The sequence below is a fragment of the Lepus europaeus genome, chromosome 14, assembly GCF_033115175.1.
Source record: "Lepus europaeus isolate LE1 chromosome 14, mLepTim1.pri, whole genome shotgun sequence".
Taxonomy (NCBI): domain Eukaryota; kingdom Metazoa; phylum Chordata; class Mammalia; order Lagomorpha; family Leporidae; genus Lepus; species Lepus europaeus.
The window spans coordinates 59,058,894-59,085,854 of NC_084840.1; the positions used below are offsets into that span (position 1 = coordinate 59,058,894).

The window sequence follows — 26,961 nt, forward strand, 5'->3', positions numbered from 1 at the left end:
AAATTATTCATAGTTTTCGAGTCACTATTTTCATTTCTAGGAATCCACGCTAAAGAAAAAAGAATCAGAAGTATGTACAAAGCTTATGTTCCAGAATGTCCACGTAATGACTGTTTTTTCCTTAATTGATTTTTTTGCTTTGTTGCACTAAAATATATTTTCATGTATATCTTTCCAGATCAACATATTCTGAGCGCTAATAACATTTAATATTATAGAAAATAATTTTTACTGAACATTTAAGTCTTTTCCAATTTTTCCCTATGTCAAGGAACAATAAAATTAACTCCACATGTTTATTTACCTACAAATTTTACTTTATCTCTGTAAATTTGCACTTCCATTTGAATAACCTAGCTCTGTGTGGCCAGAGGTATCCATTCACCTCAGAGAGTACTAGGATTGCTAAGCAAAGAATGAAATCCTGTATTTCACAACAAAATGGATGCAACTGGAAAGGATTTTACTTAGTGAAATAAGCCAGTCCCACAGCGACAACTCACAGGTTTCCCTGATCTGTGGTAAAAATGTAATGCTTATGAGTGAAACTGACAGTCTGAGATTTCATTAGGTTTACCGCTCTTGTCTCTATTGTTTAGGAACAGTATTTTTTTTTTCTTACTATTCGTTGAATTCTTTACTTAGTGAAGGTGGGATAAGGTAGATAGTTAGATTAGGACCAGGAGATGGAAGCCACACCTCCCCCACCCAATGTAATCCTATTTGACAACCTGTCAATTAAATTAGCTTTTCCTCAGGATGTCCCTTGCCTGACCTGGAAGTGGCAGCATATAACCACTCCCCTTTTCAGGCTCGTGATAAGCCTGGCAAATGGTTCTCTCCCTTCACATGTAGTCAGAGGAAGCAGGGTACTGAAGTCTCTCCTCTCTTCTCCGCCCCTCCCTGTTCCTCCCCCCTCCTCTCCTCTTTCTCATGTTTTCCCTTTCTGGCTCCCACTCTATTCTTAAATTGACACATGTGTGTATGTGTGTGTGCGCGTGTGTGACACTTCCTCACCTTTTTTTTTTTTTTTGGGACAGGTAGAGTGGATAGTGAGAGAGAGAGAGAGAGAAAGGTCTTCCTTTTTCCTTTGGTTCACCCCACAAATGGCCGCTACGGCTGATGCGCTGCGGCCAGTGCGCCACATCTATCTGAAGCCAGGAGTCAGGTGCTTCCTCCTGGTCTCCCATGCGGGTGCAGGGTCCAAGCACTCCTCCACTGCCTTCCTGGGCCACAGCAGAGACCTGGACTGGAAGAGGAGCAACCAGGACAGAATCCAGTGCCCTAACTGGGACTAGAACCCAGGGTGCCGGCGCCGCAGGCGGAGGATTAGCCAAGTGAGCCACGGTGCCGGCACTTCCTGACCTTTTAAATAAACTTTATTTGTACATTGTATTTGTACCTGTACATAGAATGCTTCTATAAGAGGCAAGAGCCTGGATTAGGAATTTAGACCCAACCTAGCCCACAACAAAGGGGTAAGCTTATAATTTTAAAATAAACTGAAAATATATCATTGTAAAAATTAAAAGAAAGAAATAAGAAAGGAAGAAGGGAGTATAGAGTCAAAATCAAAATGGAGTAAGTGTGGCTAAAGCTAATTACAGATCTCTTGCTTCCGTACACATTAGCATTGCCTGCTAAAGGCTATGGGTGTGTCTTGTGAAACTCTAGGGGCCCAGATTCCAGGAACTGAGAAAGGGTACAACCAGAGTGTTCTGCCTAAGTTGCCAGAAATGTGCCCTGCACTGTTATCTTACAATCATATATTGGGTTTGTTATTGTTCCTGGGTTTGTTACTGTTAACTGTTATCTTACAACCATATCTTGGTTTTGTTATTGTTCACTGCATACCAGGGGTTCGAAATTGTGAGCCTTAGTGGACAGAATACTATAAAAAGCTGTGTAACTCGCTGTTGGGGACTGCACTCTGGTAAGGAGTGTCAGTCCAGATCAGTTGCCTTGCCTCTCTTTTTCAATAAAATTCGTGTGTGACTGTCACTGGTTTTTATAATATTCTATTTTAGCTGACAAGTGGATGCAGCAGGATTACAGGAGCATGGGCTGGAGGGAGGGTAGTGTGAGAAGCATCACTGTGCTCCTAAATCTGTATATATGAAATGGATGCAATTGTTCACCTTATATAAATAAAAACCATTGAAAAAAGTATAAAAACGGACTCAGTACTCAGCATACAGCAGAAGTAGCTGATGGAAGCACTCACTCTCGCTCTCTCGCTTTCTCTCTGTGTCTCATTCTCTCTGATCTTGGAATTAATAAATAAATCTTTAAAACAACTGGCATTATTTAAACTTCATGCTCTAACATGAAACTCTTATTTATTTAAATTGTGACTGGGCCCACTTATATGTATTAATAAGACAAATACCTGGTGTTTTGTTCTGCCAAATTTTAGTTTTTCTGCTTCTATATAATTCTTTTTTCCAACCTTCATGCTGTGCTCTATTGTTCCTAACTTACTATATGTCCAGTCTGTGTCTGTATCTGTGATTCTCTTTAAAGTTTTATTTAGTTATTTATTTGAAAGGCAGAGAGAGGTACAAAGACAGATCTTCCATCTGCTGGTTCACTCCCCAAAAGGCCACTACAGCAAGGGGTGGGCCAGGCTGAAGCTGGGAACCTGGAATTCCTTTGTTGGTGGAAACAACACAAGTACTTGGGTCATCATCTGTTGCCTTCCCAGGGACATTAGCAGGGAGCTGGATAGGAAGTGGAGCAGCCAGAACTTCAACCAGTACTCTGGCAACAGCTTAATTCTCTGTGCTACCAGAGCACGCTGTGATTCTTCATGTAAGCTTTCTCCTGTTTCTAGCAGGCTGGATGATAAATGCTGTGTTTTCCACTTTACCAACTCTCTCCCTCTTCCACCATCTTATTTAAATAAATGTTATTATATTTTAGTGTTTACCTTTTTACTGTCAGATAGTTTATATTACTTTTCAGTTGTTAAGATAATATTTGACTTTAAACTGTCTCACAGAAGGCTATCAGAGCACTGATTATTGTACTTTTCACTCTCCCTCTTACTCCTCCAATTTTTGTTGACATGTTTCCACATTTTTATTGTAAAATTTGGAAAATCCTTCCAGTGCCCTCCATTGCTATATGCCTGTTCAGATTTTTCTACTTCTTTGGGATTTATTTTGGAAAATGTATTTTGCTAGGAAACTACTTATTTCTTTTCATTTTTCTAACTCCCTGTCACAAAACTGAATGTCATTTTAATAGGTACTAGCTTTTCTACTAGAGAAAAGTTTTCCCATCAGATAACTATGTCTCTTTTTGTGGGTTGAGTTGTTCTTTCAGGACTAAAGTGCTATAAATGGACAAACTAGAAAATTCTCATCCTTCTGCTTAGTCAGGTTTAAGGAAGAAGCCCCTGTGCCTCAGGTTGTCTCACAAAGATCAACTGTGCTTTCGTACCTATAGAAGCAAGGAATGATGCTGGTCTCCCAGTACTGCCCACCTGGAAACCCACTGAGGCAGCCCCCTGGAGAACCCCTCCATTGGCCCACCAGCAAATGTACAGAGGCAAATCTTCACACGCTTGTCTCTAGGGTGTGACCAGCTGTGTGTTCTGTTCTCAGCTTGGAGAATAAAGGACTACCCTGGCTGTCTTTCCTGGGCATTGCTGGTTAACTCACAGAATCAGAGGTGACGTTCACCATTCTGTGTACTTCAGAGCAGGCATTGTGAGAGGCAGGCATCAAGGACATAGAGTCAGGTTACCCCAAGTTCAGAGTTACCTCCGGTCTCCCACATATTACTTTGATTTTATCATCATTTATGATACCTTGTTTTTATATGCACAGATGCATGTGCATATAAATTAACACACTGATCTATCTATTACAAACTGTACAAATAATCTAAATGAACAATAAATGGTAATAATTAAATAAATCATAATGCATACTTTTAGAGATTGCATGGTCATCAAATAAAACATAAAACACCTATTACACATTGTCAAGTGAAATAGCAAGATATAAAACTATATTATATATATAAATATGGATATTTATATAAATGCATATATATTTACTGAGTAAGAAAGATCCACAAGGAAATTCATGAAATATGATATATTGCATAGTTATAGATTTCTTACTCCTACACGTTACTGTATTTTCTAAGCTTTAACAAAAATCTGAATTGTGTTCAAAAACAGAAGAAATTAAATATTAGAGGCCTAAAAAGGAACTTGAATAGCCATAAGTGACCAAATACTTATGCTTGTTACAATTATTAGTCTAAATGATACCTGTTTTCTTATATGCTAGATATTTATATGAAATAAATTATGAAGAATTTAGTGAGAAGAATTCATTTTTATAATTAGCATAATTAATGCTATTTTCTTAGTTTGCTGGAAAAGTCTGGAAAATGCACATTAACACAGATATGATATGGCCAGTAGCATTAAATAATACCTGTGAACACGAGTTCTGTGGAAAATCCCTAAAGTTCACTAAACATTTGTGTTTACACCGCCAATACTATGCTATTACAGGACACCATTGTAAGATCAGTAAAACTCAATTAATCAATCATATAAAAATTGGTCTTTTAGGGAAAAAGTTTTAACAGGAAATGATCAATTCTGATAAAACTTGGGAAAATTTTGCCTAACCTAAAATCCTCTGGAGAAACGGAAAACATGAAACCTAAACCAAAAATGTTAAAAGAAATATTACAGGTCTTGTATTACAGAACCCATCTAGCCAAATTTGACTTTGTTATGAATATCTTATACATAATTCCTTTACCTATTCCTCAATGAATAACATTCCTATCACAAATCCAGCTTGAAATCAGACAGAATAGAGAGAATGGAATCCCTAGAGTTCTCTAGCAGAGACAAAAAATATATAAATATATATTTTAAATAAGCCCTGAATAGTTTTCTGAAGGGGTCTATACCTAGATGATGATAACCAAGCCCAGAAACACAAATCAAATTCATGCATTTATCTACAGCTAGAGCACAAAATTTTGCCTAAGAGAAAGACAGTCAATAGTTGAATACTGCGTCTACCATTATGCCCAAGTTCCACAATCTTTCACTAAATTAATTACAGAAATATATACCTATCATAAAATGATTCATTGAAGCTAAGAAGAAATATCTGTAGGTAAAAGGGGATGTGTAAATGGATCTTTTTGAGAAAAAGATCTGGGTATACTTTATCTCCGTACTGATATACTCAACATCACAAGATTGTAATAACGGTACTGCTAATACCTATGATAAAGAAGGAGGTGGATGGAGATGTCTTTTATGAGTAATAAAAGAACTCTAAAACCAAGTCAACTATCAGGGCCAGTTTTGGTGGTTTAGGAAATTGATCTTACCAGGAAGGAAGGAATGGAAGAGGAATTGAGAATTTAGAAATACATGTAAAACATGCTGAAATCATCTTTTATTTGTTTCTGACATCAAAGGAAATGTGATGATGATACAATTTCAGTGAACCCAAACTGGTGTTCTGCATCTTACCTTGGAAGACCGGAAGGTAAATGCTGTGGATTTTACATCAGCTTTTTCTTTATCCATGAGTAGAAGGTTTTTGTCTTCCATGAGACTCAAGTATTTTCCTGTTGTAACATGACGTAGTCGAAATGGCTGTCCCCATCTTATGTGACTTCCACTCCACCTAAAAAAAAAAAAAAATACACCCTTATTCTATAGGATCTACCAACATACAGGAATTAAAATGTTTGAGTCAGGCAGTGAACACAGGTACTTTGCATACAATATCTTATTTAATGTTATCAAAACCGTTTGATGTTGGTGATATTAACTTACCTGACAAAAAGAAAAATGATAGTCTAGAATGAATTTGTAATATCCAAAGTGACATATACAAAAGTAGGCAGAACTAAAATTTAACTCAAGGTCATCTGATTTTATATACAATACTACCCATATACCAATAAAAGCAAGGATGACTAGGTACTTGTTTTCTAAGTCAGTCTAATTACTAGTTACACATATGGAAATATATCTTTAAACAGTAATTTAGAATTTACTAGTTAAAAAGTTTTGGTGTGTTTGCAGGAATTTGAAAGAAATATAATACAGTTTATGTCTAAGTATGATTAATTAGAACTCATACATATAAACTGAGATATATATAAATATATATTTAGAATATATTAACTTGACAAAAGAAATTTTTATCTATGTTTTAAATTTTAAGTTGTAGAACAGTGACATTATTAAACATCTCTGAGAAGAAAAAGAAGCCAAGAAAAGAAACATTTTTCAAAGGTCAACAGAGGGAAATATTTAAGAAAATATACACTAACATTGTCTCCAAAGAAAGATGAAAAGCAAATTTTCTGATAATTGAAAATCTGCTCTTAAAAATAATGACTTTCAGATAGAAGAGAAGAGAAATCAAGGTGCAGGCTGTCCTTACATTACATAGAGTCCTCTGTTAAATGAACGTAATGCTCACAGAAACTTTGTCCTCACTAAAGTCCAATGAAGACAATTTCAACTTGTATGACCTTCTGTTGTAACAGCACCGTTAGGACTGAGATACTATTATTAAGAGACATGTTAAAAATCTGTTCTGAAAACAAGTATTTAATTGTGTTATTCTGTTGTTAGAATTCTTCTAATGTTTCAAAACATGTCTAAACCCTTGGCAAAAACAAAAAATCAATTCAGTATAACAGACTGAGCTTTAAACCGTACTTTAATTGCCAGTAACTGTAACCTACTGGTTACTGAACCAAATGTAGAATATTTAGATGACTCGCTGTGAAGTGAGTCAAATCACTGAGAAAATGCATAGAAACTGGAGTTAAATTTTAGGGATAGTGCAAGGTGGTTAATGTGGAAAATGGTAAATGCTAGTTTCATTAACAAAAATGGTAATAAATGCAGATGAATGTTAAATTAACATAGTATAAAAGAGAACAATTAAATACTTGTTTTCTGGTAAGTTACTGGAAAGTTTCACTGTCTAGGGATATATCATATATGAGACTTAACAAATTAAAAGAATACTAAATAGTCTCATAATTATGGGTAAACATTTAAGGCCTTATATTTTATAATATAAAATAAAATTCCATCTACACACATGTTGCCATTGTTTCATTTAAAGTTCAGTGCTTACAGCAATTATAAATATTGGACTTTCAGTATCTAAATTAGCAATATAAAGAAACATAGTATTGGATTTGTTAGAAGTCAGAGTCTATTCAACAGTTACTAGCATACACAACTTAAGAATAAAACTCCAGGCACTGTATAATTTCATTTGAAATGGTATTTGTTAGTAGTAATTTTGCCCCTAACATTTACAATGTAAATATTGTAGGAAACAGCAATCTATCTTAGCCAAAAAGCAGCTTTTATTTTCCATACTGTATGTAAATAATATAGACTTTTTTTTTTAGGTACTGGAATCTAATTTCTAATATCTCTTAGACATAAAGGGAATAATTGGCAAAAGAACTTAGGCCTTAGCTTCCATGGTGATTTTTAGTTTTTTATACAGTAATAATTGTGATGCTATTTGTCAACTGGATATAAATATATATATATATAACTTTAAAAAAAAATCTGTTCTGAGCCATTTATGGTTTTGCTATTACTATTTTTTTTTTTTTTTGGTTCCTTGATAAAACCAGGTAGAAGTGGCTGCAGGCTAAATTATACCCAGAGGCTGTGCGGATTGCTTCAGACTGACAGGAGAGCTAGCTTATGGTTCATGACAACGTTAAATGGCACACCTCTGATGTTTTGGCAGCCATCTTTGAACATCCGGTGCACGTGACATGATTTGTCACAATGCACAAACTCAAAGGACTTCCCACATCCCTTTCCTCTGCATCTCTTATGTTCCATCACTTCACCCACGGAGTTGTGGCCCATTTTACCCTAACTACATAAACTCCCAAACCCCTTTGTGAACAAGATTGATTCTGGTTTTGTTGTCGTCTCTCCTGTCTCCCGACAGGTATGTAATAATAAACCCTCCGTTTCTCAGAAGATGTACTCAATGTCATAGTAATAGTTATGTACATGAAGTGGGCGAGTTTGCTGCTTGAAAACATATATAAACTGGTATATATATATATATATATATGTAAATGGTATATATATGTAAATATATATACCAGTTTATATATGTTTATATATGTTATATATGTTTTCGAGACATAGAGACTGGTATATATGTTTATATATATACCAGTGTTCCACTCAAGTTCCTAAGCTAATTCTGATAGAAATGGAATGAAGGTGGCTAGTTTTTGGCAACAATATTATGAAATTAAGGCACACTTTATGGCACTGACACTCAGATTAGTCTAATATAATATGTTCATGGGTCAAAAGCAAAGAAGATAAACCCAGGAGTATCGAGTATCGAGAGAGATGAAAATATTATAAAGACATTCTCTGTTTTTTGTGGTTTTTTTTTGTTTTGTTTTGTTTTGTTTTGTTTTGTTTTTTGTTTTGTTTTTACAGAGAGAGAGAGAGAAGTGTTTTCCTTTTTCTGTTGGTTCACTCCCCAAATGACCACTACGGCTGGCTAGCTGCGCCAATCCAAAGCCAGGAGCCAGGTGCTTCTTCCTGGTCTTCCATGTGGGTGCAGGGCCCAAGCACTTGGGCCCTCCACTACCTTCCCGGGCCACAGCAGAGAGCTAGACTGGAAGAGGAGCAACTGGGACAGGATCCGGCGCCCCAACTGGGACTATAACTCGGGATACCGGTGCCGCAGGCAGAGGATTAGCCTAGTGAGCTGTCGCGCCAGCCCAACATTCCCTGTTAACATATAAGAAACTACTCCCTGTGTAGTTGCCTATATTTACCTGAAATGACCTCAGATGGAATGGAGGGTATTGGGTCATTCTTTGTGATTATGTGTGTTAACTTTAGTTTGTGTTTATTTGTTACATGTAAAAAAGCAGAATTTGAATAATATGTAATATAATTCAATGATAATTCCTACTGCAGGAACTAATAGATATCCCATTTATAATATTCTTATAACTTTGCATTGGGGAAAAGTAAGAAAAATATTTTCTATTAAATTTAATTCTCTAGATTAAAACTACAAATTGGGATACATTTAGGAATATACTTAAAATCCATTTATCTAAAAATACAGTCAAGAAGGACAGGTATATCTATACATTTTTATAACATCAGAAATCTGTTTCATAAAAGCAACAAAACTAAATTTTACTAAATGACATGGTGCTCAAGAAGTTTCAGTTACTGAAACATTTCAGACTTCAAATTTTTGGATTAGAGATGTGAAACTGTAATGCCTATGCAAACAATTCAAAAGCCTAAAAGCTCTGACACTTTTGGTCCCAAGTGTTTCAGATAAGGGATATTCAACTTGTACTTATTATACACTGAAAGCTATAGTCTATCCATCTATTTAAACTGACAATGAAAAATTCCTCTGCCAGCTTGTTAAAATTCAAGGTTACACAAAGTCTTCCAAAAGTATCTTATAGAACATATGAGTAAAACCAAGAGGACATTAAACTATTTTAATCATTATATAGGCAAAAATCTAAAATAAAAATCCATAAAGAAAGCTATTCTAGTAAGACAGTCCCCACTCCAACCCATGAAGCCTAAATCCTAAATCAATAATGTTTTTAAAGTGTAGAATAGGGAATAAACTCATTGAATTGAAACTTCACTGCTTTTTAGACAAAGACCTAAATCTTCCAATTAGTAAAAAAAAAAAAAATCTGATAGATAATTTAATTCTGTTTAAAATGGTTCAAAACAGTACCTTGACCATCAATACTGCATTTCTTTAAAGGAATTAAAAGGCAATCTCTGCAGTTTTTGGTAATTCACTCCCAAAAATTATAAATGCACACAGTATATAGGACTATGTATAAAGTCTTATCATTATAATGAATATACATATATATTCATTATATATTAGAATATGTATTAGAATCTAGATTTCTTATTCAACTATCAAATTATTTGTAAAGATAGTGACTACCATTAGTGACTCTTGTCCTACCCTTCATGTTCAAGTTCCATTTTATCTTCACAAGGTTAAGCCTGGATTCCATCAGACCTAAAATGTGTGACAAATTCGCAAACAGCTTGTCCTGTCGCCAAACCTTACATCATTCTGTCCTCGTGGTGCTTTCCACCGGGAAATGAATGGTCTGGGATACGATGATATCATAAAGACAAATGAGGTGAAAAAGTTGTACAAAATTGCTGCATATTTCTCAGGTTTACCACCTGGTGAACCAAAACAAAGGTAGGCAGGGGGAAGGAGGGCAGAGAAACTCTTACTGTTTGTTCTGTTGCTTGTGTGTTTGCTGCAGCTGTCTTTACGGTCATTTTATATAGAAGGAGAGGTCAAGAGCACTTGCAAGAGGGATCTGTACTCTTTGAGCAGTAGGCTATATTGATTAGTTCTACTTACGCAACTCTTAGAGTCTCTAGTCTCCAAAGGGACCGTGCGTGAACAGATACGGCACCACCTTCATAATGAACTGTCCTGTTTAAACAAACAAAAAAGGCCAGTTTTGAGCTTAAAATATTTCATTCTTAAGATTCTTATTTTTCAAAATACTCAAAGGATAAAATCAAATAGGAAAGCTGGTGGATACATAGTTATACATTTTTGGCACTAGACAATATAGCACAAAATAACAATACAGTAATCAACATAAATTTGCCCTGAATAAAACTTGATTTAAGCCTATCCTCTCCCTGTCATTTTCTCTCTCTAATCCCATTCATTTTCTATCTCTCTGTATCTCTCCCTCTCCTTCCTACCAGAGAATAGATTTAATCTCACAACTCTAACTTAGGTCTGTAAAAGAAGTTATCAGTTTAAGCACAGTAAATATATATTAGTATTTCAACACATAGACATAATTATCTGCAATACTAAATTCTGTTTTAGATACTTAAAACATATTCAGGAAATATAAGAATACTAATTCTCAATACTTCAATACAGTAATCTGTAATTTAATTCTACTATATATATATATATATATATAAAAACAGAAAACCATGAAAGAGAAACTTCTTTGTATACATATTACATGCAACCAAATTTTTAAATTCTCACACTAAAGTTTATTAATATGCCATATACAAGTCTCTACACATTATCCGAATTGATCTCTCTGCCAATGCTTTGAGATTACTCTAAGGAAACTGAAGTTTATGCACATGTTCTGTTTCTTTCCAGAATATTCACTCTTTCTCTTTAGGACCCATTTAGCATTTAAACACATAAAAGCATTTCCTGCCTACTGTTTCCCTTTTATGACTCACTATCACTACCTACCACTTCTCAATGCACTCCATTCTTGCTTCCAGACCCATTTCTCCACTGAAACAGATTTTGCTAAGGTCATCAAATGACCTTCATGTTACCAAATCCCATGAACGTATTTTTTGAACATTGTGGAAACTCTCACTGACTTGACAGTTTTTTGATACCATTCTCATCTTCTTTTCCTATTACTAAGATGCTTCTTGTATTCTATTTTTATTATAGACCTTTTCAAATATATACAAAAGTAGAATATTAAAATAAATCCCCAAATAGCCAACATCAAGCACAATGACAACATAGGAACAATTTTGCTTGAACTATCACCTTTATAACCCCTTCATATACAACCCTAAAACAAATTGTATTTAATACTAGAAAACACCCAGTGCTCAAATTTCTGAAGTTATTTCAGAAATGTCTATTTCAATTGAGCCTCACAGTTGCTTTATTAAATCAAGATCCAAACAAAACACACATATTAATTAGGTGTCTTAAGTGCCTTTTATTCTAGAACAGTTTCTCTTCCTCTCTTTTTTTTCATTCTTGCCATTTATTTCATAATATGAGTTGATGCCATTTGTCCTAAAGTACTTTTTGCATTCTAGATTTCTATGACTGCATCCCTGTGGTGTTTTAAACATGTAACTCTAAATGATTTTTGGACAAGTTCATTGCAGAAACTATCTTGTAGTTCCTGTTATAATTGGAGATACATAATGTCTAGTTCTCTACTTTTTTAATGCTAAAATTAATTACTAGGTTCAGTACCACTCTGCTCCACCTATAATTACCTAAAAGGTCTAGATATATCAGTGAACAGGCATTCATTGCAGTGATTTTCAATCATGGGTGCATATAATAATCACATGGGCAGCTTTTAAAAATCCTACATTGAACTTTCACCAATGGCCCATTGAACAGATCTGGAATTTTTAAACTCTCCATTTTGTCATAATGAGCTTGGACACCATGGTTAGGTAAGATGCTCCACAGGAGCCCTGGTGGTGGTTGGGGATGGGTAATTCCTTGCCAGGTGTGTGTGTTTGTGGGGGGGGGGGTGCTTCCTTTGCATGCACTGTAGGATGTTTACAGCAACCTTGCCCTCTTATCAGCTGACTATCAGCAGTAGCCTCCCAGCAGCTGTGACACCCAGAAATGTTTCCCAAATGTTAAAGGGCCCCTTGTGGACAAACAGCACCCCTGGTGTACAGCCTCAGGTACAGCTAGTGGTTCTACTGTACTGTGGCAGTGATTCTTACTCTTGATTGTATATTAGAATCACTGTAAAACGTCTAAAACTCCTACACAGACAATATTAGACTGGTTTAAGCAGAACATCAGTGTATATGTTGAAAAATACAGACAAAATAAATACATTGCATGTATTTCCACACATATATACAGACACAGAGATACAGATTTTAGCAATCTTTAATAAAGGTATTGTATTTGTCCATGTTGAAAACATCATTAGCTTTTTTCAGATGAAAAGACTGTTATTTTGTTTTTGATCATAAACAATAACATTTAGAAACAAATACAAAAAGTTAATCAACTGTCCTAAATAATTCATAGGTCAAACAGGGAATCCAATTTATATTCCATCTAGAAAACAATGATGAAAAGAATACTTTATAACAAACATATGATTCATAACTAAACTGAAATTTTTTAACCTGCAATTCTTTCATTAGTAAAGAAGAAATAGTGCAAACAAAGGAACTGTAAGACCCCTGCTAAAAGTAAATATTAAAATAATATTATAGTAAAGGGTTAAAAAGTTTAGCTGCTGGCGGTAGACACTCCTTAAGATATCTGTGTCTCCACCCGCCTGCAGAATAACCTTGGGAAACTGCTCTGTGTAACTGTCTCATGTGATAACGCTTGCAGGAGTCCAAAAAGAGCTGCAATAAGGTTCTGTAACTTAGTGACCATTGTATAAACTTACCCCCTCCCAATACAGGCACCAAATGTACCCTAGATTATCAAGCACCAAATGCTCCGCATACATATGTTAATCAGGTGTATTGTCTTAAAAACTGCCTGTAACCCCTGCCCGGGGCTGGCTCGCTAGCTCGCTCTCTCTCGCTCTCTCTCTCTCTCTCTCTCTCTCTCTCGACCGCCTGTGGTGCTGGGGAGCCTGTTTGCACAAACACCTAATAAAAATCCTCTTGCTCTTGCATCTACCGGTCTGGAGTTTGGGTCTTTGGGTGACCACCCGAGCACGTTGGATTCCCAGATTTGGGGTCCTTCAGAACGAAAGATTTATTCAAGCAATTCAATGAGATTAGGGCTTTGCACTGTGGAGCAGCAGGTTAACCCCACTTGCAAAACTGGCCTAGTGTATCAGATTGCAAATTGGAATCTCAGGTACTCAATTGTTTCTAATCCAGCTTCCTGCTGATACTTCTTGGAAGGCAACAGATGGGAGACCCCGATGGAGTTCCAGGCTCCTGGCTTTGACTTGGCACAGCCCTGGTCTTTGCTGCCATCTGGGGAGTGAACTAGTGGATGGAAAATAGATTTCTCTCTATCCCCCACCCCTGGTAGCTCTGTCTGTCAAATCAATCAGTATTTAAAAAAAAGAGTAAAACAGAAAATAAAATGAATGAAGGATTCTATAAAGTATCATAAAATAAATAAGATGTGTGGGGTGGGTACTGTGGCACAGAGTTGTCACCATGCCCACATCTCACATCAGAGTGTCTGGTTCAAATTCCAATATCTGGGCTTCTTATTCAACTTCTTGTTAATGTGCCGGGAGATGATTATTCCAACTGCTTGGGTTCCCACCACCCACACAGGAGATCAGGATAGAGTTCCAGGCTCTAGGATTTGGCTAGGTGCAGCCCCAGCTATTGTGGACATTTGGGGAGTTACTCAGGGGATAGAAGGTACCTCTCTTTCTATCTCTCTCCCTCTCTCTTTCTCACTGTCATTCTGACCTTCAAATAAATAACTATCTTTAAAAAGAGAAAAATATGATAGAGACATGTAAATGATATTTTCTGTGCAATAGATTATTACAAATCTTCCACATATATGAATAGATGAAAAAATATACCTGTATGAGCATGAAGAAAGTTGTTGAACAATGAACATAACAGTATTAAGATTAATTACATAAGGGAAACGATAGAAAATTTAATCTTAAAAATAAAATATGGGGCTGGCATTGAGGCACAGCAGGTTACGCTGCTGCCTTAGGCACTGGCATCTGATATAAACACCACTTCAAAGTCCCAGGTGCTCCACTTCTGATCCAGCTCACTGCTAATGCACCGGAAAGGCAGTAGAAGATGGCCCAAATCATTGGGTTCCTGTACCCAATGCATTTTTGAATTGTATTTTTAGTTAAAATGCTAATACCCAAATATAAAGTGCATAGGAAAGTTGGCCCCTCCATTCTGCTGACAATGCCTCTGATATCCACTGAAGGAGTAGACACTACACTAAGTTACATAAGCTAAGTTCAAAGATAAATCCCATCAAAGGAGAAAACCAAAAATATTTTCACAAATGCCAAAATATAAATGCAGAAATACAAGAAACAAGAAGCCAAAAGGAACACAAAACACTTAAACATAAGAATGTAAAGACAAAAAGATTGCTGAAAATGAGTTCAAAAGAATGATTCTAAAATTGCTTGGAAACACAAAGTAACAAAATCATGAGACAAAGGAATCAACACACAATAAGGATGAAAAATTTTGCCATTAGATAGAGATAATGAAAAGAAATAAAACCAAAATATTAGAAATGAAGAATTTAATATGTTAAATGGAAAATACAGTGGAAAGCCTCAACAACAAACTTGATGAGGCAAAAGAAAGAAACTCCAAGCTAGAAAACAAATCTTTTGAAATATCGCTGTCATAAAAAAAGAAAAAATAGAATAACTGAAAATAGTGTTCAAGATTTATGAGAAATTAATAAACCCTCAAACATACATGTCTTAGGAGTTTCTAAATGTGTAGAAAGAGAATGGATTAGAAGGCCTATTCAGCAAAATAACAGCATAAAACTTCCCTATTTTGGAGAAAGAAAAGACAACCAACTACACAAAGCACATAGAACTTCTAATAGACATGATCAGAAAAGATCTTAAGTGTGACACATTATAGTCAGATTTTCAACAGTTAAAACATAAAGAAAAGATTCTAAAATGTGCAAGAGAAACATCATATTACTTCCAGAGTATTCCCAATTAGACTAACGGCTAATTTCTCATCATAAAACCTACAGGCTCTTAGGATCATTGGTTACTATCCTCACTCTGTCTTTTATGACCTTGTCTAAATATGATCAGAGTCGGCAAACTTGGAAGGCTTCCATAGCCTTGGCAACTCATGATGACAGCCTAGGATGGTTACTGGCGCCATAAACTAGAGTGTCAATTTGTTGGGTCAACAACAGGAGCCACTGTGCACTTGCTCCTCATGTGGGATCTCTGTCCTTAATGTGCTGTCCATTGTGATTTAATGCTATAACTAGTACTCAAACAGTATGTTTCACTTTGTGTTTCTATGTGGGTGCAAACTGTTGAAATCTTTATACTAAATTGATCTTCTGTATATAAAGAGAATTGAAATGAATCTTGATGCAAATGGAAGGGGAGAGGGAGCGGGAGAGGGGAGGGTTGCGGGTGGGAGGGAAGTTATGGGGGGGGAAGCCATTGTAATCCATAAGCTGTACACTGGAAATTTATATTCATTAAATAAAAGTTAAAAAAAAAAAAAGAAAGATAAAGGCCAAGGCCTGAAAGATAGAAACTGACAATCCAGAATACTATACTCTGCAAAGTTCACATTTATAAATGAAGGTGAAATAAAGACCATCCAAAACAAACAGAAATTGAAATAATTTATCACCACTTGTCCAGACTTACTCATGATTGCTAAGGATGTGCCAAACAAAGAAACAGAGAATGACAGTCATCATTATGAAAGAATGTGAAGGCAGAAAATCTCCTAGTAAAAGTACAAAGGAAATCCAAAATTTAAAGAAAAATAACTTTGAATGTAAATGGACTAGAATATCCAATTAAAAGATCCAGATTGGCTGAATAGATTAAAAAACAAGTCACATCTATTTACTGCTTACAGGTACACACCTCAACAACAAAGGTACATGCAGACTGAAAGTGGAAGGGTGAAAAAAGATATTCCATGCTAACAGAAAGCAAAAATTAGCAGGTATAGCAATCCTAATATCAGAAAAAATAGACTGTAACACAAAAACTGTTAAAGGAGACAAAGAAGGGCATTATGTAATGATCAAGAGATCGATTCAACAGGAGGATGTGACTATATTAAATTTAAATGTACCCAATGCCAGGGAGCTTGGCTATTTAAAAAAATTTAATGGATCTAAAGGGAGACATAGACTCCAATCCAATAGTAATGGGGGACTTCAACACCTCACTTTCAGCAATGGATAGATCAAGTAGATAAAATATCAACAAAGAAACAATATAGCTAATCTACACAATGGACAAAATGGACCTAGTTGATATCTACAAAACATTTCATTACACAGTTGCAGAATATACATTCTTTTCATGAGTACATGGAACATTCTCTAGAATAGACCATATAATAGGCCATAAGCAAGTTTTACCAAATTCAAAAAAATTGAAATCAACTATGCATCTTTTATGACCACAATAGAATGAAGCTTGAAATGAACAACTTGAGAATCCGTAGAAAATATGCAAGCACATGGAGCCTGAACAACATGCTCCTGAATGAATAGTGGATCACAGAAGAAATCAAATGGGAAACCAAAAACATTTCTGGAAATGATTGAAAATGTCAATACAATGTATGAAACCTTATGCAATACAGCAAAAGCAGAGTTAAGAGGGAAGTTTATAGCAACTAGCAAACTCATTTAGAAATTGGAAAGCAACAAAATAAATATCAATGCATCTCATGAATTTACAAAAACAAAAAACCAAGTGCAAAATTAGGAGGAAAGAAAGCATTAGAGAAGAAAAGCAAAATTAAAACAAACAAAAAAAAGCTAATTATGAGCTAGATTTTAGAATCAAAAAAAGAGAGAGAGTAGACCCAAACCAATAGTCAGAGATGAAAATGGAGATGTAACAGTGGATATCATAGAAATAAAAAGAATCATGAGCAATTACTACAAACAGAAAAATGGCAACAAATTGGAAAATCTACAAGAAATGGATAGGTTTCTGGACACATACAATCTACCAAAACTGAGTCATGAAGACATAGAAAACCTAAACTTGCCAATAACAAAAATGAAGACTGAATCATTAACAAAGACCTTACCAACAAAGAAAAGCCCAGGACCAGATAGCTTCACTGCTGAATACCACCATATATTAAAGAGCTAATTCCGATTCTTCTCAAACTATTAAAAATAAAAAAGGAACGGAATTCTCTCAAACTCCTTCTATGATACCAGTATCATCTAAATTCCATAATCAGAAAAAGATATAAAAAAGGGAGTTATAGACTAACATCACTTATTAATACAGATGCACAAATCTTCAATGAAATACTAGCTAAGTGAATCCAACAACATATCAGGAAAGTCATTTACCCAGACTAAGTAGGTATTATCCTGACTATGCAGGGGTGGTTCAACATATACAAATCAATAAATATGATACATCACATTAACAAACTGAAGAATAAAAACCATGATTATATCAATAGATTCATAGAAAGCATTTGATAAAATAAAACACCCTGTCAAGATAAAGAGCAAATTGGGTATATAAGATAAATTCGTAAATACAATCAAGGCATTATATGACAAACATACAGCCAACATCATACTGAATGGGGAAAAGTGGGAAGCCTTTCCATTAAGTTCCAGAACCAGAGAAGGCTATCCACTTCCACTGCTACAATTCAATACAGCTCTGGAAGTCTGAGCCAGAGCCATTGGGAAAGAAAAAGAAATCAAAGAGTTACAAATTGGAATGGAGGAAATCAAATTATCCCTGTTTGCAGATGACATGATTCTATATATAGGGGAACCAAAAGACTCCACTAAGAGACTACTGGGACTCATAGGATATGAGTTTGGTAAAGCTGAAGGATATAAAATCAACACACAAAAATCAGTTAGTATACACAGACAATGACATGGCTGAGAAAGAACTTGAAAGGTCAGTCCCATTCATAATAGCTACCATAAATTTTAAATACTTTGGAATAAATTTAACTAAGGATGTGAAAGATCTCTATAATGACAATTACAATACATTAAAGAAAGAAACAGAAGACACAGAAAAAAATTTGGAAAATCTTCTATGTTCATGGATTAGAAAAATTAATACCATTAAAATGTGCATACTACCAAAAGCAAATTATAGATTCAATGTAATTCAAATCAAAATATGAGTGACATTCTTCTCAGATCTAGAAAAATCAATGCTAAAATTCATATGGAAACACACGAGACCCCGAATAGTTAAAGCAATCTTAAACAACAAAACAAAGTAAGAGGCATAATAATACCAGATTTCAGGACATATTACAGGTCACTTATATTCGAAACAGTCCAATACTGGCACAAAAATAGATGTGTAGTCAAGGGAATGGAAAAGAAACTTCAGAAATCAATCTACACATCTACAGCCAACTAATCTTTCTTTAAAAGATGTATTTATTTATTTGAAAGGTAGAGTTAGAGTTAGAGAGAGAGAGAGAAAGAGAGAAAGAAATATCTTCCATCTACTGGTTCTCTCCTTAAATGGCCACAATGTCTGGAGTCAGGACAATTTGGTTCCAACTCGGGTCTCCCACACAGGTGCACAAGCCCAAGTACTTGGGCCTTCTTCCACTGTTTTCCCAGGCACATTATCAGTGAACTGGATTGGAAGTGGAACAGCTGGGACTTGAATCAGTACCCATATGGGATGCCTGCACGGCAGACAGTAGCTTAACACTCTCCACCTCACTGCTGGTCCCAAGCCAACTAATCTTTAGGAACTAAAATCAAACTCTGAAGAAAGCAAGGAGAAAGGACAGTTTCTTTAACAAATGGTGCTGGGAAAATTGGATCTCTATTCACAGAAGTGTGAAACAAGATACCTACTTTACACCTTAAACAGAAATCAACTGATAGTGGATCAAGAATCTAAATCTACAACAAGACACCATCAAATTACTAGAGGAGAACATTTGGGAAACTCTTTAAGACACTGACATAGACAAAGACTTCTTGAAAAGACTCCAGAAGCACAGGAAATCAAAGCAAAAATAGACAAAAGGATTGCATCAAGCTAAGAAGCTTCAACACTGCAAAGGAATCATTCAACAAAGTGAAGAGGCAACTGACACAAAGGGAGAAAATATTTACAAACTATGTAACTGATAAAGGATTAATATCCGGAATCTATAAAGAGCTCAAGAAACTCAACAACAAAACAAACTTCTAGTTAAGAATGAGTAAAAGACTTGAAATGGCATTTTTCAAAAGATGAAATTCAAATGGTTGGTCAACAGAAACATGAAAAATGCCCAGGATCACTAGTCACCGGGGAAATGTAAATAAAAACCACAATGGAATTTCATCTCATCCCAGTCAGAATGACTCTCATACAGAAATCAAAAAACAATAAATGCTGGTAAAGATGCAAGGAAAAATGTACCCTAACCCACTGATGGTGGGGATGTAAACTAGTACAGCCATTATGGAAGACAGTATGGAGATTCCTCAGAAATCTGAAAATAGACATACCATATGGTCCAGCCATTCCATTCATAGGTTTTACCCAAATAAAATGAATAAGCATATGAAAGAATTACCTGTATCCCCATGTTTACTGAAGCTGAATTCATACCAGCTAAGATATGGAATCAACTCACATGTCTACAAATGATGACTGGACAAGAAATGTGGTATATTTATATATTATGGAATATTACCAAGTTGTAAAACAGAATGAAATTCAGCTTTTGCAATAAAATGGATGCATCTTTTGGAACCTATTATACTCAGAGAAAAAATCCAGTTCCCAAAACACAAATATCATTATGTTTTCCCTGATCTGTGCTAATTAGTAGAATACAAAAAATATAATGTATATGAGTGAAATTGAAATTTTGATATTTAATTATTATTTACAGGCCTTGTGTCTACTACTGAGGGACAGTGTTTTTTTTTTTTTTTCTTCTTACCATTTGTTGAATTCTTTACTTAGTGGAGGGTTAAGTTTATGATTATAAAATAAACTGAAAGCACATCATTTTAAAAATTAAAAGAAAGAATAAGAAAGGAAGGAGGGAGGGAGGGTGAGAGCATGGGTGGTTGCTCCTAAACCTGTTATATGAAATATATGAAATTTGTTCACCTTAAATATTAAAAAAAAAAAAAAGAATCTCAGTCCACCGAAAAAGACACTAATGGTATTCAGACTTACTTAGAAATCTGTCTACTTGGAGGACTACACCTATCCTATAGAATTATCCTTTTTCCTTGTTACGTATCTCTAGAGTCAAGTAAGATAACTGTTTTAAAGACCAGCAAGTTTACCAGGTGGTACTACCATCTTTAAACACATACAACTAACAGCAGGAAGACATTGTGTCGGGTACCCATATCCCATGTCGGAGTGCCTGGTTTCAAGTCCTAGCCCTGCTCCAGATTTCAGGTTCCTGTTAATGCATATCCTGTGAAACAACAGGTAATAGCTCTAGTGCAGAGATCCCTGTCACTCACATAAGAGACCTGGATTGAGTTCCCAGCTCCTGGCTGCAGTCTGGCCCAGGCCTGGATTTTATGGGTATTTGAAGAATGAACCAGTAGAAAGAAAATCTCTGTGTATCTCTCTGTCATTCTGCCTCTTGGATAAATAAATACTTTAAAAATAATTCATACACTTTTTCTAATAGTAAGGTTGAAAAGAGAAAAAAGATTCTCAAAGAAGGTAAGTAGGCACATAGCAAGGATACCTTTTGAGCTGATGATCACAGAGAATTTTAATGCAAATGAACGCAATGGCATCAAAACTCAAGGGAAGGTCAATGGATATGAAAGTACAAAATTTCTCATGTAACTCTGTTCACTGAAGAATATTTTTGCACTTTACCAAGACAGTGCTTCAGCTACTGAGAAAACATGCTAAAATAACTGCATATTTATATTATATCTAGCCAAGTTTTTTAAAAAAGAAACTTCCACATCATAAATCAGAAAAAGTCAAACTCACTGTTATTTCACTAAATAGCATTTTTTAAAAATATGCACACATGGTGACTGTCAGAATGATCTTGTTCAACAGTATTCTAAAAACCTCCAGGCTTCCAGCTTGAAGGTATGCCTCCAGAACATGTTATCCTCCATTATAACACATTTCATTAAGGAACTCCTATTTCAAGCTGACCACATAAAATTGCCTTAAGGGACCCTTTAAGATTATTCCAAGTACAAATTCTTCCCATTTTATCATCAATTCCTCTACTTATAATAATGTCCACTGTAATTAGTATAGTTGCCTATTTTTGTATTAGGGGACTATAAAATACAATTTAAGTGGTATCTCAATTGTCAAACCACTTGTTTCTCAGTAAAAAGTTGGCACTTTGACAGCTAGGGTGGTTCATCTTCGGAATCTGAGGCCCAGAAAAGATTAGCATTAGCATACTAATAAAAGCACAAATCCTCCTAGCTTTTCATGGCCTGACAGTTCAGCATATATTTATAATAAAACGTTGTAGGATATAAAATTTCAATTAGTAGACTTCAGTACAGAATTGTAAAATGCATTCTCAACAAATGAGTCAACACTGTGAAGAAATCCCTGTCCCCTTCAAGAAAAAGCTTTTCCTCCCTTGAGCACTGCCACAGGCATCTGCTCCCTTTGTACCACAGCTGTGACCTACGGTTTTGTCCCACTCCCCAAGAAGTCAATAAGTCACTTTTGCATTTGATTAACTTTCTGAAGATGTCACTTCCTCATATGCACCTTTGCAAGCCCTTGGTCTTCTTTGTGTCTCATTTGTTTCTATATGAAGTAAAAACAGGGGACACACATGGTGGTTAGGCTGATGCCTGAAATGCCAGTGTCCCATATCAGGGTGCTGGTTGAGTGCTGGCAGCGTGACTTCATACCCAGCTCCCTGCTAATCCACACGGGAAAGCAGCAGCAGATGACTCATTGTTTGGCCTCTGCCAACACATGGGAGTCCTAATGGAACTCTGGGGTCCTGGATGCGGCTTGGCCAAATTCAAAGAGTGAAGCAGTGTGTGGAAGATTCTCTCCCCCTCCCACACACACCCCCCCTCTCTCACTGCCTTTCAAATTAATTTAAAAATCTCTGTGTGTAGTTAAGTCCCACATCACTTTATCATCTTAGTAAATGTCTGACTTCACTATCACAGGCTAGACCCTAAACTATAAGGATTGCCCATGTTGTCCTTTTAAAACTACATCTCTCTCTCTCTAACTTCCCCCTCCTGCTTCTGTAACTCCTGACAACCTCTAATTTGTCCTCTATTTCTAAAGTGTTATCATTTCATAAATGCTGTAAAAATAGAACTAGAGTAAACGACCTTTTGGGATTGATATTTTCCATCAACTATGCCTGAAAACTGGTCCAAGCTGCTGTGTGTTTTGGAATACATTCCTTTTTATTGCTGAGTAGTATTTTGAGCTAAGAATGTTCAATACTTATTATGGATGCTCAATTGCTATGGATTGTTCAATCATTCAATCACCTGTCAAAATTTATCTCCATAGATTCCAGGTTATGGCTATTACAAATAAAGCTATTCTACCCTGATTATTTATGTATAGATTTCTGTTTGAATTTTGTATAGATTTTTGTATGAATACAGTTTTCATTGGTACATGTTTGGTTTTATAAGAAAGTACTGAAATGTTTTCTAGTGTGATTGTAAATTTTACAAGCAATAAATGAGTGGTCTATTTTCTCTGCATCCTTATAACCATTTGGTTGGCAGTATTTTATTTCCATCATTCTGGTAAGTATGTAGAGACAGATACCCACGGTGGTCTTAATTTAGTTTCCATAACAGACAATGATGCTGAACACCTTTCTGTGTGCTCATTTTTTTTAAAGATTTATTTCATTTATTTGAAAGAATTACAGGGAGAGGTAGAGACACAGAGAGAGGTCTTCCATCCACTGGTTACTCCCCAGATGGCTGCAACAGCTGGAGCTGTGCCGATCCAAAGCCAGGAGCCAGGAGCTTTTTCCAGGTCTCCCACGCATGTCTGGGAGCCCAAGGATTTAGGCCATCTTCTATTGCTATTCCAGGCCATAGCAGAGAGCTGGATCAGAAGAGGAGCAGCCAGGACTAGAACTGGCGCCCTTATGTGATACTGGCGCTTCAGGCTAGGGCTTTAACCTGTTGCACCACAGCACCAGCCCTCTGTGTGCTCATTTGTAACCTGTGTGTCCTCTTCAGTGAGCTCATGTCTCATTCATCTTCTAGTTGGATTATTGGTATTTTAATGTTGAGCTTCGAGGATTCTTCATGTATTTTAGACATCTGTACTTTGTCAGATATGATTTTCAAATATTTTCTCCTAGTCTGTTGCTTTTCTTTTACCACTTCAAATTGATTTCTAATGAGCAAAATTTTCTAATTTTGATGAGAACCAACTCATCACTTTTTTTAGTGAACGTGATTTTAGTATCAAATTTAACTATCATCCCAAAGATCAATTTTTTCCTAAAAATTTTAGTTTGTTTTCCCAAAAATACAAGATTTACATTTAAGTCTATGAAACATGTTGAATTAGATTTTTTATGAAATATGAGATTTAGGTTGAGCTTCATCTTTTCGCATATGGATGTCTAATTGCTTCATGTCTTTTTAAATTTTTTTTTTGACAGACAGAGTTAGATAGTGAGAGAGAGAGACAGAGAAAGGTCTTCCTTCCATTGGTTCACCCCCGCAAATGGCCGCCACAGCCGGAGCTACGCTGATCCAAAGCCAGGAGCCAGGTGCTTCCTCCTGCTCTCCCATGCAGGTGCAGGGCCCAAGGACTTGGGCCATCCTCCACTGCACTCCCGGGCCACAGCAGAGAGCTGGCCTGGAAGAGCGGCAACCGGGACTAGAACCTGGTGCCCATATGGGTTGTCAGTGCCACAGGTGGAGGATCTACCAAGTGAGCAAGGGTGCCAGCCCCGCTTCATGTCTTTAAAGTCAGGAATATTTTATCTTCTTTTTCTGCCACAGGCAATCCCTCTCCCCTTTCTGTCAGACATTAAGCCCTACAACCTCCTTGGATTCAGTCTCTAGGGACTAACAGGAAGAGAAATGCCTTGTAGAAAACTTGAAATTTCTGCCAAGTTTCCAGCCACCCCTGGGGCAAAGCATAGGAGCTGCTGGACTGCTTAAATGAGGAGAACAGGAAAAATACTGTGAGAAAACATAAGCTAACATTATGAAAATTCAGTATGTTGGCAAGTGTGTGAATATCATAGGAAATATCTAACACACATAAGATTCTTAACGATGTTCATAACCCAAAAAATGTTTTATTTAAAACTCTGTTCAAAGTTCAAATTCCTGCTATAGATTCAGGCACTGTGAAGTCACTTGATGTCAAGGCACTTCTAATAGAGGAAACTTAGCCATGCATTTTGAAGTCATAGTCCATAGAATAGTTTTCTCTTCACTCAGGTTGGCATGCTGAGTGAGTAAGACGATTTTTCTTTTTCTCTCCTAATTGCTAGTAGATACTAATCCTTTAGGAGTTGCCAGAAACAAAAATAGGAGACCTCCCTCAAACTCTTCTGAGGCGTATTGAGTGTTTCTCAATGCAGGTATCCCTCTTGATTCTCTTCAAACAACCTACAGTACAGTGCATGATTTTCTTTTCTCCATTTATTTCACAAACACGAAAAAAAACATAAGCATTCATATGCAGACCCTCATATGACTGTAATGGCACAGCCATGGCTAAAAGCTGAACAGAGCAGAACATGTTATCAACACAGATGACAAATGGATCTGTAGGATAAGTGCCATTCATGTAGGGAAGTTAAAAGACTGTCCAACTAATGACATGTCCTTCTCAATTCGAATTCAGCTGTGTCACTGTTTGATCAGACCCTAGCCACTGAATTGCATCTCTGAATCTTCTGAAATACGTCAGAGTCATAGCAAATGACACATCCACAGTTTCACATTTGGAGTTGTAACTGAACGGCAAGTTCAAACTAATTAGCTAATGGGAAGGAAAGTTTATTTGACTTCTTTACAGACTGACAAAACTGTTTCAAAATCAAAAGACGAGTATTCCTGATCTTGTTCAGAAAGTAAAATGGAAAGTTTTCTAGAATCTAAATTTTAAAAAGACTGTGAATGGCTTCTCTCAGATAAACATTCATTTTATCCTGTAAACAGCATTGCTGAGATCTTAAAACACTGAGTTCCTTAAAGATCACATTTTTTTTTTTAAACTCAGCACACAGGGCCTGCATTATGGCACCACAGGTAAAACCATCGCCTATGATACCAGCATCCGATATGGGTGCCAGATTGAGTCCCATCTGCTCCACTTCAGATCCAGCTTCCTACTCCCGACCTGGGAAAACTAGGGGAAGATGGCCCAAGCATATGGGCCCTTGCTACCTATAGGGAGTCCTGAATGAAGCTGCTGGCTCCTGGCTTCAGCCTGGGCAATTGTGCATCTGAGGAATGAAAAAGCGGATGGAAGAAAGATCTTTCTCTCTCTCTATGTCTCTGACTTTCAAATAAATAAATCTTAAAAAAAAAAAAAACAGCAGATACCAAAATGCCCAGGATATATAAACCTTTCCATAAACATTAAAGAATTCAAGATGAAGTGATTCAAAAGTAGGCTCAGGATTATAAGTTTATTTCAGAGTGAAATAATAACTGTTTTAATTTACATGTTTTTAGAGAATTTCCATTTCTAGTACCTATGAGAATGTTTGGCTGAATTGCAATGACAGAGCCATAGGCAGGTGCTTAAGCAGTCTGTTAGATTCTGCACAAAGTATAAGAGAAATCAAGTACATGCCTAACCAGCATTTCAAGAAGCATTACATATTTATTCAGGGCCTGAGTTTGCAACAATTGTCCCATTCAAGTTGCTGCGCAAGGGGAAATAGGTATGTTTTGAGATGACACATCTGCATAAAACATAAATGAATCAGCAGGGATTTAAAACTAATACCCTCACACTTCAAATCAACACTGAAATAATCATGTAAATAGCAGAAAAACAACAAAAGACCTATCAACACTTTGGCTTTACTTTTCATCCCACACAGAACAAAATATAACTGAAAAGCATTTGGAAATTAAAGAGAAGTTTTTCTTTCTGTTTTTCTTTCTTATCAAAGATATTACTTATGCCAGACTAATAAGCCAAAAGTGGACAATTTTAAATTTTAATTGAGAAAGTTTGACATCTCTTATTTGATTCTGACTTCTAACCTGTTGTCTCTTTTTCAATTCAGTTAAAATAGTCGTCAAATGTCTTAATTGTTTGTTCACTGAATTACAGTAGCTACCATTCCCAGGAATTTTTTTTAATCCTTTGTGATGAAAGCTTGGCTGACAGTGTGGCTTGGACCAAACCCGGCTACTACACTGAAACAAACCCACTGCACTTTAAGCAAGTATTGGGGAGTTCAAG

General features: G+C 36.1%; 1 protein-coding gene across 1 annotated transcript in view; it reads right to left on the bottom strand.

Annotated features, from left to right (window-relative positions):
- Nucleotides 1–26,961, bottom strand: part of RYR2 (ryanodine receptor 2) — a 776,922-nt gene that overhangs the window by 424,392 nt on the left and 325,569 nt on the right. Inside the window, exons 11-12 of the mRNA XM_062210679.1 lie at nucleotides 10,461–10,535; nucleotides 5,522–5,678 (exon numbers count right to left, since the gene is read on the bottom strand). Of these exons, the coding sequence (XP_062066663.1) occupies nucleotides 5,522–5,678; nucleotides 10,461–10,535 (232 nt within the window). The remainder of the gene's footprint in view (nucleotides 1–5,521; nucleotides 5,679–10,460; nucleotides 10,536–26,961) is intronic.